The sequence below is a fragment of the Solanum pennellii genome, chromosome 10 (genome assembly GCF_001406875.1).
Source record: "Solanum pennellii chromosome 10, SPENNV200".
Classification (NCBI taxonomy): domain Eukaryota; kingdom Viridiplantae; phylum Streptophyta; class Magnoliopsida; order Solanales; family Solanaceae; genus Solanum; species Solanum pennellii.
Window position 1 is genome coordinate 70,465,001 of NC_028646.1, and position 15,411 is coordinate 70,480,411.

Consider the following 15,411-nt stretch of genomic DNA (forward strand, 5'->3'; position numbering starts at 1 on the left):
ATTGAAATAAACTTTCTGTTGCTACATATAGTTATAATTTGTTCCAATAGTCAATTGTTGCAACATATAGCAATCTGTTGCAACATATAGCAATCTGTTGGAAACGAGAATGTAAATTATTGAAAAAATTACAGGTGCCCAAATAACGATGAATGATTTCAAAGAACTATTAATTTTACATATCAAAACAATGGTGTGTTTGTTCCAATAGTCAATTGTTGCAACATATAGCAATCTGTTGCAACATATAGCAATCTGTTGGAAACGAAAATGTAAATTATTGAAAAAATTACAGATGCCCAAATGACGATGAATGATTTCAAAGAACTATTAATTTTACATATCAAAATAATGGTGTGTGAACCTAATCATTTATGAAGTAATTTCAATTAAGAGCAAACAAAATCTAATCCACTGACTAAATTAGTTAAATCTGATTCAAGAAGAAGAAAACAAGAAAGCTCAAGGACTAGCAGCCAAGACCAATAATGTACGAAAAGAACAAGAAAAAGATAAAGAGAATGGAAAGAAAGACAAGCAAGCAAACAAGAACGACGACCAAATCGTCAACTTATAAATTTGAAGGTAACTCCACAATCCTTAATCATTAATCACATAATTGTCACCTACACCGATACTTAAAACTTATGTCACCACCCATTTATTTTAAAACCTTATTGTCACTTTTTTTTAGAAGTCCCCTAAAACTTGGAACATTGGATGAATCAATTTATTCATGTAATAAGCTTATTTGTGAATTATTCATGTATTAAGTGTTTGTGTCTATCGAGATACGTATATGCTCAACAAATTTGAACCGAAAAAATCAATCAAACCGATAGTTATTTTATTTTATTGATTTGCTTTGATTTGTTTTAGAAATTTCCAAATCAATTTAAATTGATTTGATTTTAATTTTCACTAATAACTGATCCAAATCGAAATAGAAACATACCTAGATTACACAAATTCAATTTGAGAAATTAAAAAAAAAAAAACGAAGAGAGAGAAAATAGAAGCTGAGGAAGTCTGGTGTCCTTCCTCCGTGGATTGTTAGACGAAACCCTAGTTATCTCCTTTTCTCCTGAACACACAGTTCTTCTCGATCTCTCGCCATTTCGTTGATAGAGTCATAGATATAGTTATTGTTATATAGAAAGAAAGGAAATGTATAGAGATCGAGGTGGTGGTGGTTCTTCCAAATCGGAAATGGTTGGAGGTAAGCGAATAAACGATGCATTAGATAAGCAGTTGGACAAGTCTTTAGCGTCTACGTCAAGGGCGTTGAAGGACAAAACTGTTCCCTCTACATCTACAGTTACTGGAAAATTGCATCAGCGTCATCCTAATCATCATATGGATCATCAGCGTGACACTCTCTCTTCATCTACTCCTACCACAAAAAACAAGTGCTCCGATGGTAAGGATTATCTTTTATGTTAATTTTTTTTCCCTATCAATATTTATGTTTCTCAGTGCATTACATTGTTCTCATATATCATTCATTTAGCTGGAGATGAGTTTGAGGCTTTAGGTTTGGTCTGATATTTGTTTTTTAATTGGTCCAATCAATTCTTTTTTCTTTCCAACTTTTTTTTGGAGATCCAACTGGCTCTCTTTTTCTTGTTCAAATTATACATGTAAATTGGTTCTAAAATTCACTGAACTTTATATTTATCTGTATGTATATGTAAAGGATCTCATTTGTCACTTCTCAGTGGGGTTGTCTTGCATGGATTTATGTTCTTTAAGTAGGGGTTTATATCCTGATAAAATGTGTTTTAACTTGGCTGGAGTAATAGGATGTTCTTTTTCTTCGGAAAGCATCTCGAATGTGGTCAGGATTATGGCACCTTATCAAAAAAGAAAAACGTAGAATGTGATCAGGAAAAAGTTATGTCAAGTGTCAAAGGGGGAACATGACTGGAAAAGCTGTTACTGGAATGTTATTCTATTCTGCTCGAGGTTCCTTCTGTATCTTCTAAAGTTCCATTGTAGATAGTTCTAGATTCTCAAAACCATTTAAGGTAAAATCTTATATGGTTTTAGACGCATGATGTGTGGGTTAGGTACACATCACATGTTTGAACCCAGACAAAGGACTTGTATTTAAGTGGAGAAGGGTAGACTGGTGGACCCATTATACATGTAATTTCATTCTGTGTACCATTAGCTGTTAGGGATCACCTGGTTCTAAAAAGGTTATACTCCATTTTTTTTTGCAAAATATTCTGGTTGTAAGCATGTCACATTCTCGGTTGCAAGTTGTGACTTTCGATAGTAGGTCTTTTTAGCGATTGCTTCTTTTGTCGGATTCTTAGACCTGCTTACTTGGGACTTCCTGACAAGTGGATTCATTGTAGATGGATTTATTAATGAGTACTCAGCTGCAACATCTGACAGTTATGGTTTAGGGTGGTGGGGTAATGTGGTTATAAATGATGCTCTCATTTGGTATCTCACAACAATTGAAACCAAGAGTATTTATCAATTTGTTTCTCCTTGCTACCCGCAATTACTTGGAAAGCCGACTCATGTTTCCACTCTATTTTCACTAACCTTTCTACACCAACCTTGAATTTTGATTAGTGGTATCTTCCGGTGCTTTATGTCAGAGAGTTGGCGTATTTTACCCATAGATACTGGAAAGAGTAAGATAGTTTCCGCTATATTTTTGTTACTCCTCTTAGGAAAAGCCAGAACATGTTTCCTTTATATTTTCATTACTCCCCTTAGGAAAAGCCAAAACATTTTTGCTATATTTTGGTTACACTAATGACACCAGCCATTTAGTACAATGGCTGCACTTATTTTGCCTATGCTTCTGCTTTCTTACTTGCATGTCAAACATGATATGAGTAAATGCCAATGGCTGTGTACGTTGCAGAGGAGTCTGAATCAGACAGTGAAGAATCTGATGTTAGTGGTTCTGATGGAGATGACACATCATGGATTTCTTGGTTTTGTAACCTGCGTGGGAATGAGTTCTTTTGTGAGGTTGATGATGACTACATTCAAGATGATTTTAATCTTTGTGGATTGAGTGGTCAAGTTCCATACTATGACTATGCACTTGACTTAATCCTTGATGTTGAATCATCTCATGGTAAGTACAATTGCTTCTTTAGATTTTCTGATGAATTGCAGGATAACAACATTTGACTTGTCTTTTCTGTTGAATGATTCAAGTTGTTGGTTTTCTGTAGATAGAAAGAAATAGGTAAAACATGGTTTTATTTTCTACCTTGCTTCACACTTCCCTGTGGAACTCTGTCTTTTTTTTCTAATACAAATTAATACTATGTTAATTTCGGTGTAAAGTCTACATGTTTCTAAACTAGTAAGCTTGACTTCATATTTTGAGGTTGATTGAGCTACTTGGTTTTCAAGGCTGGAAAAGGGAAAAGTTAGTCTCTGGTAACGTACCATGCTAGATTCTGCTTAGCTGGTTAGATTGTTTGTAGACAAATGCATGAATTTGGATTTGAGATGAACTAAATGAGTTTTTACACATGCCCTTTCTTAGTGTTAAGGTTTGTAAGAAATGATGTCTACTGATGTTTGGGGATCCTTACAGAAATAGTTGGCGGGTTCATTATTTACTTTTCTAGCCGGTATACATGGATTACGTACTGATTATACATATATATACACATACTATACATGCACAGGCTATTTTTAGTTTAAGCTGTTGAATGAGCGACTATTTAGGTTAATTCTCTGATGTTGTTTATGCTTCATAGGGTTTTCATGTTACACTCAATTTGATTGAAGGCATGCCCGAGTTGTACTTAAGAACCGAATGGAAGTAAGTGCGGGTTGGTCGCTTCACTTGCTTAGGTTTGTCTGCGTTTCAATGAGGTGTACCAAGGTGCAATGATGTCCACCTTCAGGAAAAATCAACCAACTAATTTTAGTTATGTTAGTTTACGAAAAAGTTAATGTAACGCGGTAAAGTTGTCTTCTTGTGAATAGGTCACGAGTTCAAATCGTGGAAGCAACTACTAGTGCTTGGATTAGAATAGGTTGTGTACATCATACCCCTTGGGTCCTCAAATCCCGTGTGAACAGATGATGCTTTGTGCACTGGGATGCCCTGCCCAAAGTGGTGTTGTTATGAAAGCATTATTAAGAAAATTTGGTTGAATACATTGCGCATGAAGAATAGTAAAATTATAAATTTAGTAAGGAAATTAACTGAAGATTAATATGGAGAAGAAGAAGAAAAAATAACTAAGAAGTGGCTAAATAAGTCTTTCACGCGCCATAAGCGAGTGTATTACACTCACTATATCATATAAGCAAAAAGTGTCAAAATGACACATTGAGTCCTGGCATGAGGTGTTTAAAATGAACAAATCTTAGTTTAGGTGTAAGTAAAAATTAGTGTCAACTTTAGGGGTCCACGAATGGGTCCAACCTTTTCTTTTTCAAATAGTCTCCAAACAAAGCTTTCATATAAAGATTCACTCCTTTATCTACTTACTTCCTATTTCCTCCCGAAATAGCTCTTTGATGCTAACATACACAAACTTATTACGAGGATCTAACACGGAAGCAATATAAATCATTGGGTTCATATTTTAGGATTACCCCAATAGCTCCTGAGTTTTTTTGATCATATGCCCAATGATAGTACTTAAATCAAGACCATCACTTGTTAAACACAATTTCAAATATACATCTAGCTACATGTATCCTACCTAGAAACCTTTATGGTAAGCTCATAAAACTTTTCAAGAAACTTTACCACATTTCTCACATTTGCCCAATCATCACATTCAAGCGCATCTACAATACTTACATCTTCACAAACATGAGTAGATAACTAAGTTTTAAAATTTGCATCAAAAAGATCAAACCTATCAAAGGCCTTCTCAAAGTGTTGTGTCTTTTCCAGCATCAAGTAGGCGGAATTCCACATAGTAGGCACATTGAGCGATAATGTTTTATCACATTCCATCTTTTAGACTACACAACATTTCACAAAGTTTCTTGGTCTTGCTGGAGATGATTTAACATACCTCACCATCTGCCTAACTCGTTTGACAGAAATATCAATTTCCTTCAAATCTTCTTGCACAGTTAGGTTAAGTATGTGAACCATACATCTCGCATGAAGATGCTCACCACCCATTTTATTAGTTCCCCACATATCGATCTGCTTTGACAATTGTGTAACCATAAGAGTATTAGAAGAAACATTGTCAACAGTATCACAAAATACTTTGTCCAAGTTCCAATCAAGCATGCAATTACCAATAGCCTCTGCCATTTACCCACCCTTATGACTAGAGATTTGGCAAAAATTAGTGTTCTTTTTATGCAACACCCAATCAAGTGAGCAGTCAAACACATATAATTAACTCCTTGCATTAATTTTCATGTATCGGTGGTGATGCAAATCTTTGGGGGTAGTACTTTTGTGGATGGATTTTTTTGATTGTATCTAAGTTCACCATAAAGTTCATAACAACCCCTTGTTTTTGTTCTATGAGGAGGAATCTAAAACATATATTGGACTTGATTTATAAACTTTTTGCAGCCTTCCTTCTCAATGAAGCCAAAAGGTAGTTCATCCACAATTATTTTCTCAACTAAAATCCTCCTAACTAATTCTTGTTCAAATTTCCAAAGTGGTGCTTACTTAGATGGAAAGTTTATCTTGTGTTGAGAGGGACTTTTCAATGATAGGTTTATAAAATGGCACCTTGTTAAATGTTGGTTCAATCATATTGTACAATTGATGGAAGCATAAGCAAGAAGCTGGTGACAACACTTGCACTTTGCTTTACTAATACCATTTTCAACCACCTATCGAAATGCTGCCAAGCTTTGGATCTTGGTCCCATTTCTTTGTTTTTCTTTGTAGCTTGTTAAGTGATCATTTGAACCGGGCAACAGTAACTCTACTTTCATCCTCCATCTACCATAAGGGAAAATTTAAAAGAGTAACTGAGTAACTATAAGACTATAGTGTAAGAGAATGAAAATGCAAGGCGATTATTGAAGACTAAATAACAACAGAAGAACCAAGTCACTCTAGCACAACCAATAGCAATCTATGAAATCATAAAAAAAAAGATTTTTTGTAGCAGTAGTAGGTATCGACGAGCATTTTAAATTTGACAACACAAATAAATAGTGCCGCCTGAGAAGAGAGACAGAGAGTGAGATAAGTCAGACGAGAGTGAGAGTTACAACTTACATATTGTCGCGACTGAGAGATACCTTACACCGTTGGAGAGAAGTCATGCCGGTAGCCGCAAAGAAGACTGAGAATTGAGATTCTTGTGAAAAGTCGAAGGGAAGACTAGAGTGTGGGTTGCGGCTGTGTTATGAAGTAAGAAGTATGACTTGTTAGTTTTCTTTTGTTTGTTTTAAGACTAGGGGCTCCAAAATTTGGAATTGGGTGGGTCAAATATTAAAATGTTTTGGTTTAAAATTTAAAATATATAATTAATAAAATTTAAAATATTATTTTAAATTTAGTTAATTAAATTTTGGTTTTTTGGTGCACCGAATTTTTTTGGTTTACCCTTACACCGAATACCAAACAAAAAAATTGAAATTCAAAAAAATAAAAAAAAATGAAATCAACCAAATTAGTTTGGTTTGGTTCGGTTTTTGGCTTTTCGGTATTTATGCCCCCACCCCTACGGTACACCCAAGTTGGATCTCTTTTTTGTGACATTGAATTCAAATATAGTATAGACTATAAAAAACAAAACAATAATAAGAAGCAGAGTGGATTAGTTGTAGCGTAGTAGCGGAGAAGATTATATTGAAAAATTGAAAACAAAAGAAGAGAATTGCAGAATGTGACCTACAATTGTGTTGCCCAAGCTAGATCTCTTTTCGTGCTATTTCATAAAAAAATAGAATTAACTACAAAAATATAGAACAGTGAAAACAAAGATGACAACAACAAAAAACATAACAAAATAGAGGGAAAATTTCAAAACATGGAAAAAAGAGCATAACAGGGGAAGGAATACAAAGTAGAGTAAAAAAATGCTAAAAAGGAAAAAAATAGAGCGGATTAATTGCAGCGCAATAGCAGAGGATTATATCAAAAAATAGAAGAAAAGAATTGTAGAATGTGACCTACAATAGCATTGCAAAACAAGTTTAAAAAAACACCTAGTAGTAGTGTTGTCAAAGGCTTAAGCCCTGAAGCGAGGCTCAAAATCTGTTGAGCGCTTCACCTCCCTTTATGTGCGCTTTAGTATCATCATCAAGGTTCTAAGACAAACGTTTTCTTGCCATGAGCCTCTTATGAAGAAGTGAAACTAAATGATATTTCACTTTATGATGTTTCTTTTTTCAATTTCTTTGGTCATATATTTGTCATTAATGTTAATAATTATTAGTCTTGGACTAAACATGTATATTTGTATTTTATTCTCCCTTTGCGCCTTTTTTCATTAAAGCCCACACTTATTTGTGCTTAAAGCCCCCACATACCCTAGAGCTTTTTTGCGCTTTTCGCCTTTGATAAAACTGCCTAGTAGTTGACTCACATTATAGAGTTAGAGAAAAAAAGAGAAGATGAAAAACATACATTTCAGTTGCACCAGAGAAGTGAATGGAGGGAAATGTTTAGCAAGAAGTCGTGCAAGTGTTTTTACAATTTTTTTTTGAAAAAAACTAGTTAATCTAACCTCACTTAAGCAAGCTTTTTCCCGCTTTAATTATTGCGTTGCTTCTCGAAGTGCTAGAAGCGCTTGTTATTTCACGATAGCCTTGCTTCCGAGTAGAAAAGTGATAACTTGGCGCTTCACTTTGCTTCTCGCTTTAAGCAACGGAGCACTCATTTTTAATAACATTGTACAATATCAATACATTACATATACATACGACCATTTTTGTTTAAAACTTTTTTTGTTGTCTGTTCAGTTACGTAAGACCCCCTTATTAAAAGGTATCACTAATCCAGAATTCATCTCTTGTAAATAGGGTCATGATCTTAAGGACATAGTATTGTGCAACTTTATTCAGTTTCCTACCCTTTTTCATGATATTATTATAATTATTTCTAAAAAGTCTGTCCAAACAGGCTCAAAATGAGCCTAAAACAAAATGAAATTGCAAATATGTATACAACTAAACTTGGCCCATAGCGTCCGAATTCAGATAATATAAAAAGACCCTACAATGAAGTTCCCTAAATTGGTCCTTAGCTTCTCTTTCTCTTTACTAAGGATGTTACTGATATCCCTTCCAAACGTTGGTCTTCGACTCATTTTGGTCTGGGTGATTAATTTCCCTCATTGTCAATGGAACTCGTGCTTTTTTCTCAGCTTGCAAAAGTTTATTTTTATCCCTTTCTCTTTGCTTTTTCTTTGATGTTGTCCCTTGGAACAACAATAAATGTTCCAGGATTGTAATTTGGTGGAGGTCCAAGAGTTTCAGTAAAATTCCACGGAGGGTTAGAACCTTGTATTCCAGCTCCATAGTTTTTTTTGTAAGCATTATTGGTTTCGTCTTAGTTCCTTTCCATTTTAATTTATATCAATCCTTTTATCTTCTTTGGTTGAAGTAGTAGATGAGAAAACCATGTTGCTCCCTATCTCCCTCCTTTTGAACTGTCAATTGGATTTTTCTCAACCATCGTTTTTTGTTGGTGAACCTTTTTGTAGGCTAACGTAGCTTTCTTGCAGTTATTTTGCCCAAGAAGTGGCCAAACATTGCTTTTAACAGTTTAGAATTCATCTCTTCTTTCTTATGAACCTAGCCTAAGTTACGTCAGCCAACAAAAAGGTTCACCAACAAAAAGCGAGGGTGAAAAAATTCAACTGAGAGCTAAAAAAGGAAGGAGATCGGGAGCAACATAGTTTTCTCCTCTATTGCTTCAACTAATAAAAGTTGAAAATAAGAAGGAATTAAGACAAAAACAAGAATGCTTACAAAGAAATATGGAGCTGAATACAGGGTTCTATAATCCTCTTTCAAGTTTCACCAAAACTCTTGGGTCTCCTCTAGATTACAAACTTGGGATGAGTTAATGGTTCGTTTCAGTGGCAACATCAAAGAAGAATGAACTCCATTGACAATGAAGGAAATTGATCACCGAGAGAAAAAGGAGTCGAAGACCAACATTTGGAAGGGACAATAGCAACATCCTCAATGTAGAAAGAGAAGCTGAAGATCAATTTAGGAAACCCTATTTTAGGGTCTTAGTTTATATTATCTAAACTAGACACTTTTGGACTAGGTACAATTGTACTCCCTCCGTTTCAAATAGAATGACCTAGTTTGACTTGTAACGGAGTATAAGAAAAGAAAGTAGACCTTTTAATCTTGTTGTTCTAAATTAAAGTTATGTCAAATGTACCAAAATGCCCTTTTATCTTGTAGTCTTAAAGATGCCACGTGGAAAGTTAAAGTTAAAGTGTTGCCAAAAAAGGAAAGGGGTCATTCTTTTTGAAATAGACTAAAAAGGAAATAGGGTCATTCTTTTTGAAACGGAGGGAGAATGTATTTTTGCAATTTTGTTTTGAGTTTGTTTGGAGAGACTTTGATTATTGATAAAAAATTAGAACTCCAAATCAATAAGTCAGTGTTCCAATTTTTAATGGCGTTGATTGTATTTACTCAGTGTATACCTACATGAATAATGCGAGTTGAACCAATTGACTAGGCATCATAAGCACGTCACTGGTACCTTAAGTTATTATGGTCTAAGTTGCTCGAACTCTTCACTTTTGGTGTTGTACCCTTGTTGACACGACATGGCTGTGGGTGTGGGATCCGTGTTCGATCTGATCAACCATTTTTGGGTACCTTGACCAAAATCGATGGGACAGTTTGAATGATTTCAACAGTCCATACAAAAACTAAGGTGAAATTGAAGAAAATGGTATACCTTTTATATTGAAATTTCTATGTCACTCCTTTCTGTTAATCTCCTTCTAGGATTCTTCTCAAGTTCTCCACGTAATTTAGGTTTAATAACGTGTCACGACCCGAGCCTACACCCCGAACGTAACACGACGTACAAGGCTCTGAAGAGCCTCATACAAGCCTCATATCATTCATAACAAAAGACATAAGAAATGATGCAGAATTTAAAAAACTTTATCCATATAACCAAAGTCTTTATAAAAGCAAGCAGAAGTCTAACTTTATCCATACAACCGAAGTCTTTATAAAAGCAAGCAGGGTCACATCCCTTCAACATAGTCCGAAACGTAAAATGACATGAAGGAAACTACTAAAGACTCATATGTCCTCGAATATTGAGGACTCACCACAAGCTAGGAGAATAGTCAATCCAAGCTTGTGTCCAAGAAAAACACCTCAAACACCGGGACCTACACTTTGTAGAAAAATGTAGAAGAAATATGGGTTAACACAAATATGAACGAAGTATGATAGCCATGCAAAAATCAAGTTCGGTTGAAAACCATGCATTTAACAAGTTAGAGGATCCTCATGCACTTTTAGCATAAACACATAAAACATAAGCATATTCATCGTATAAGTCATTATAACACATAATGGAACCATTTCTAGGTAACCCTAAGTTATAATTGTGCAATAGATGCATAGCATCCCATAATACCACACATAATAAGTACCACTTTGAGGCCATCATAATCATACTTACCATTCTTCATTCTCATCTTTAGTTAATACACATAGACAAGGAACCTTCGTATTTATAAGTCATGACAAGGAAAACAACTCATAATAACAATCCAAGTTAAGCATTCATTATTACATTAAGCCTTTAAGTGAACATTCTCATTAGCATCATTATGAGCTCATTCGTTTCATTAGACAATATGACATTTGAGTAACACACCATAGCCACTCTCAAAGCCTACTCGTGCAATGCATGAATGACATCCCATACTATTACCCGCACTTCATAGAACCTCACGAATAACCATAGCACATAACTCATATGATGGGAATAAGCCCTAACCGACATAGACCATGAAGCAAATCATGGTATCCGGTGTCTATCCCACACCGTAAAGGGTTGGTCTACTTGCCTAAGGTAGAATCAGTCATTTAGCTTAGGTGGATCCACTAGCTATAACCTATGTGGACACATAGTTATGGGATAAGGAGGTTGTTACTAGAAACCTGACTTAACATAGGGAGAGCTTTCACCTCACAATATCCACTCGGGGCTAAGCATTAAATTCCCATAGAGTAGTTCATTCTCTTTTTAACATTATTACACATGAGAGGGATGCCATTGACCTATCGACCCAAGGTACATTTTTACACACATGAAAGGGTGCCCTTAGGCTACCGATTTAAGGTACATTATTAGGAAAGCTCATTGAATCCTCATGAAGGGCTACTATCCTTAGGTTTCCCGATTCAAGGTTCATCATTATAGTAGTTCATAGATCATCACGAAAGGGCTACCATTGGTTTATCGATTCAAGACAAAGCCTAGGATACTCCATTAGTCATTTATGAAAGGGAAGCCACTTGGCCTACCGAAGTGGATGCCCTAAGCCTACCAATTCAAGGTGTATCGTTACATTGAAAAACCTTTCACAACATGTCATTATCCTTCACAAGTGTATAATTGAGAATAACCTTTCAACAATATCACTATTGCATTATAGTCATGATCACATTACTTTCATTGAATTCATAAAGTATGTACACAAGCATCATGATTATACGAATAATTTGCCCTTCAAGGATCATAAATCACATTTAACCTAACATCTAGAATTTCTACATTAGATAATGAGTAATAATATAATTCAATCAATTCAATTAATCTAAATAAGACCCATTTACCTGCTTCTAAAATCAATCACCCACATTAAGATCACAATTTTGCAATTTAGGGAATCCATGGGTTCTTGGTGGAATTTCACCATAATTCAACCACAAATCATCAATTCAATCATAACCCATTATAATTGCACCATTAAAACATTTTTTAAAAAACCCATGCTAGTCGACTAAACCCTTCTTTTTGAGGAAAATTGTTAGATTTAAAATCAAGTTTTGAAGGGGCTCCATGGGGGGAATCTACCATGGATGAAAACTACCATACCTTGATGATGAATCTTGAATGAATTTGATGAAAAATCCTTGATTTCTTTTCGTCCAATCTTCAATTTTACTCTTCTTCTTGTTGGATTTTTAGAGAAAAATAATGTGAGGAAGATGAACTTTTGATTTTTATTTGGGTCTTTGTGAAATTGATCTAGTTTGGGTGTTTAATGACTTAAAAAATCTTATATACTTATTTAAAAATAATATAAAAATATACCCATTTTAGTTGGACTAAAAATTAGAATTTACAAAATTGCTCCCTTTTGCCCCCCACGTGGATTGTCTAAAAAAACTAAGGCAAGTACCACGAGAGGCTCCCATGAGCCGTGATCCCCTCCATGGACTTGTGGCGTAAAATTTTCTTTTCTAAGTAAATTTCCACGGATGGGTCTACCATGTGCGGACCATTCTACTGGTCGTGGATACGTCCGTCAATCATTACCGTAGAAAAATTTTCACAAGGCTTGGGTTCAAGGATGGGTTCACCGATCCTTAGAAAAATTTTCACAAGGCTTGGTTTCATGGATGGGTTCACCTATGTTGCGCGGACTCTTCATTTTTCCAGCCGAACCCGTCTCGACGCGACTCTGGTGCGGGTGCGGGTGCGGGGTGCGTGTCGGATTCGGTCAGTCTGGTCCGGATACTTTGACCGAGCCGAGAGAAAAAATGGAGAAGAAGACATCGATTTCATGGCCGGGGAAAGTTGACGACTTTTCTCCGATGAAGTTTGTATGGAAAAGAACAGTGAAGAGGCAAAGCTTACAAATAGAGAAAGAGAGCAGACAACTTTTTTTGTACCTGAACATAGAGGAGGCGAAGCTCCATGGACAAAACAAAGAGTTTTAAAGTCTTTTTCATGAAAAATAAGAGAGAACTTTTTTTCTTGAAAAGGAACATACCATGCTAAAGATTTCTTGGGAGAAGAAAAGGCTTTTTTGGAAGAAGAAAGGACAACACACAGTATCTTAATGAATTGTAGTGTCCAATTAAAGTTAGGATATATATATATATATATGATCAGTTTTTTTTATAATAAATAAAAAGAATTATATTTTTTTAAAATTAATTAATAACAAGTTATAATTAATTTATGTTTTTAAATTTGTATATCTATAATTGATATGCTTTAAAGTATATGTTTACAAGATATTTATTATTATTATTATTATTATTATTATTATTATAACTATTATTATTATAACTATATTTTATAATATTGAAAAAATTTAGCCGAATCCCCACACCCGTATCCATACTCGGATTCGCACCCCCGAATCTTAAAATTTAAATTTTGTCGAGTCCGACTCTCGGATTCGCATCCGTCTCGGATACTCGCACCCGAGTCCGAGCAACTTAGGGGTTCACTGATTGTGGACTCCACCATCTTGAACCCTTCCTTAGAATCTCGCCTTTGAATATCTTTCACAATGCTTGGGTTCACCAACCGTGGACTCTTCCACCATCCTTCAACCCTTTCCTTAGAGCCTTGCCTTAAAATATTTTTCACAGGGCTTTGGTTCAAGGATAGTTCACCGGCCGTGGACTCTTCCACCGTCCTTGAACCCTTCCTTAAATACTTGCCTTAGAATATTGTTCACAAAAATGGGGCTCACAGGCTGTGGACTCTTCCATTGACCTTGAACCCTTCCTTAGAACCTTGTTTTGAATATTTTTCACTAGTCTTAGGTTCACCGGTCGTGGATTCTTTCACCTTCCTTGGACCCTTCCTTGAACTTATACTTTGCCAAATTTTTGGGGCTAATTTAGGGTCCTCCTCAAGACTCTAGTTTGGCCCTTGGGGGGTCGTACCTTGACATTTAGCCCCTAAAAACATTATTCTAAGTGCAGGGAGTTATTTTACAACTCTAAACCACACATAAAATTCTAAAACTCTAACGTAAGGCTATAGTTTCACCTATCAATTTTTTTGATGTTACATAACACTATTTTGAAATATTTTAATTATTTTTAGGCGAATCCCCGTATCCATATCCATACATGGATCCATATCTCCGAATCTTAAAAATTAGATCATGAAGGATCCAACCTCTAGATCCGCACCCGTATAGGGTACAAGCACCCGAGTTCGAGCAACTTAGGTTATGGTGCTCACAAATGCATTAGGAAATTCAAATGTTCACGCCTTAAAACTCAAGTGCTATACGCTATAGATATATATTTGTTGGTTATAGCTAAAAGGGGGCAATCATTTTGCTAGGGCTAGTGTGCAAAGATGGGTGGGGTAAAGAGTTGGATAAGTAAGACGTGAGCTATGGTAGGGACAAAGATTCTATATTTTTGTTACAGGATCACATAGTTCAATCGATACTAAACTTAAACTTTGAGGGGGGCATTGGGTATGGGGGTGGGATAGACAAAGTTATCCCATGGATTCATATATTCCTCATGATTAGTTACCCCAACATATATATGGGATAACTTATCCCTCCCATGGATTGAGATATTCCACAGGATTAGTTATCCCACCGTATATATGAGATAACTATCCCATCATTATAGTATAAATGGTGGGATACATAATTCAGGGCCTAACTAATACCCCTCACCAAGTGTAGGATGAAATAATCCCCGAGATTATTCATTCTACCCTGTGTACGGGGAAGCGTGAAGAGGAAAAAAAGTGACAAGGCCCCGCTTCACGCTTTAAGCGATGAAGCCCTCTCATACTCGTTCTAGTCCGTGAAGGGTAGAAGGCTCGCATCGCTTCGCTTCATCGCTTTTCCTGAACACTGTATTTCTACTATATCTCTCATACCAAACAACCGTTGGGATTTGTGTTGGTTTTTGTCTTTGGCATATCAAGGTCACCATTATTGCAATCATGTTGGTATTTCGAGTCCCTGCAGAGCCAAAGTTGTTAGTGCATATGGGATCATGCTATAAACTATACTTCATTTTTGTTGATGAAGTTATATTTCATCAAGTCATCCAGTAGATGTAACGGTACAAAGGGGGGGGGGGATCTGTCAGCTCCGTCAGAACAGAAAACTTATAGGGTCAATGAGCTGATAAAATCTACGTAGTGATCTAAGTTATTTTCAGGGGAAAAGTTGGCCTAACTAAAAAGGTTAACTAGACAACTAGCCTTAAGCTTACAAATTGGAGTTAAAACTCCATCAAAATATCTCCTGTTTCTTTCATTCCAAATAATCCACAAAATACAAGCTGGGGTCGTGATCCAGAGTTTCCTGATGGATTTTAGAACTTCCGTAGAGTTCCAACTAGTGTAGGATGCTCTGATATTGAAGGGCAGCAACCACTTTCATTGGAAATTCCATTTAGAGTACACAGATGCGAGCCCAATAAAGTTGATTCCTGTTCTCTGTGTTTTGATCAGTCTACATATCCCCC

The 15,411-nt window shown here is 35.7% G+C and overlaps 1 protein-coding gene across 1 annotated transcript in view; it reads left to right on the top strand.

Annotated features, from left to right (window-relative positions):
* The first annotated feature begins 984 nt into the window (after window positions 1-984).
* The window catches only part of LOC107002810 (putative casein kinase II subunit beta-4), an 18,257-nt gene continuing 3,830 nt past the window's right edge, over window positions 985-15,411 (top strand). Inside the window, exons 1-2 of the mRNA XM_015200981.2 lie at window positions 985-1,420; window positions 2,888-3,106. Coding sequence (XP_015056467.1) covers window positions 1,168-1,420; window positions 2,888-3,106 — 472 coding nt within the window. The 5' untranslated portion in view covers window positions 985-1,167. The remainder of the gene's footprint in view (window positions 1,421-2,887; window positions 3,107-15,411) is intronic.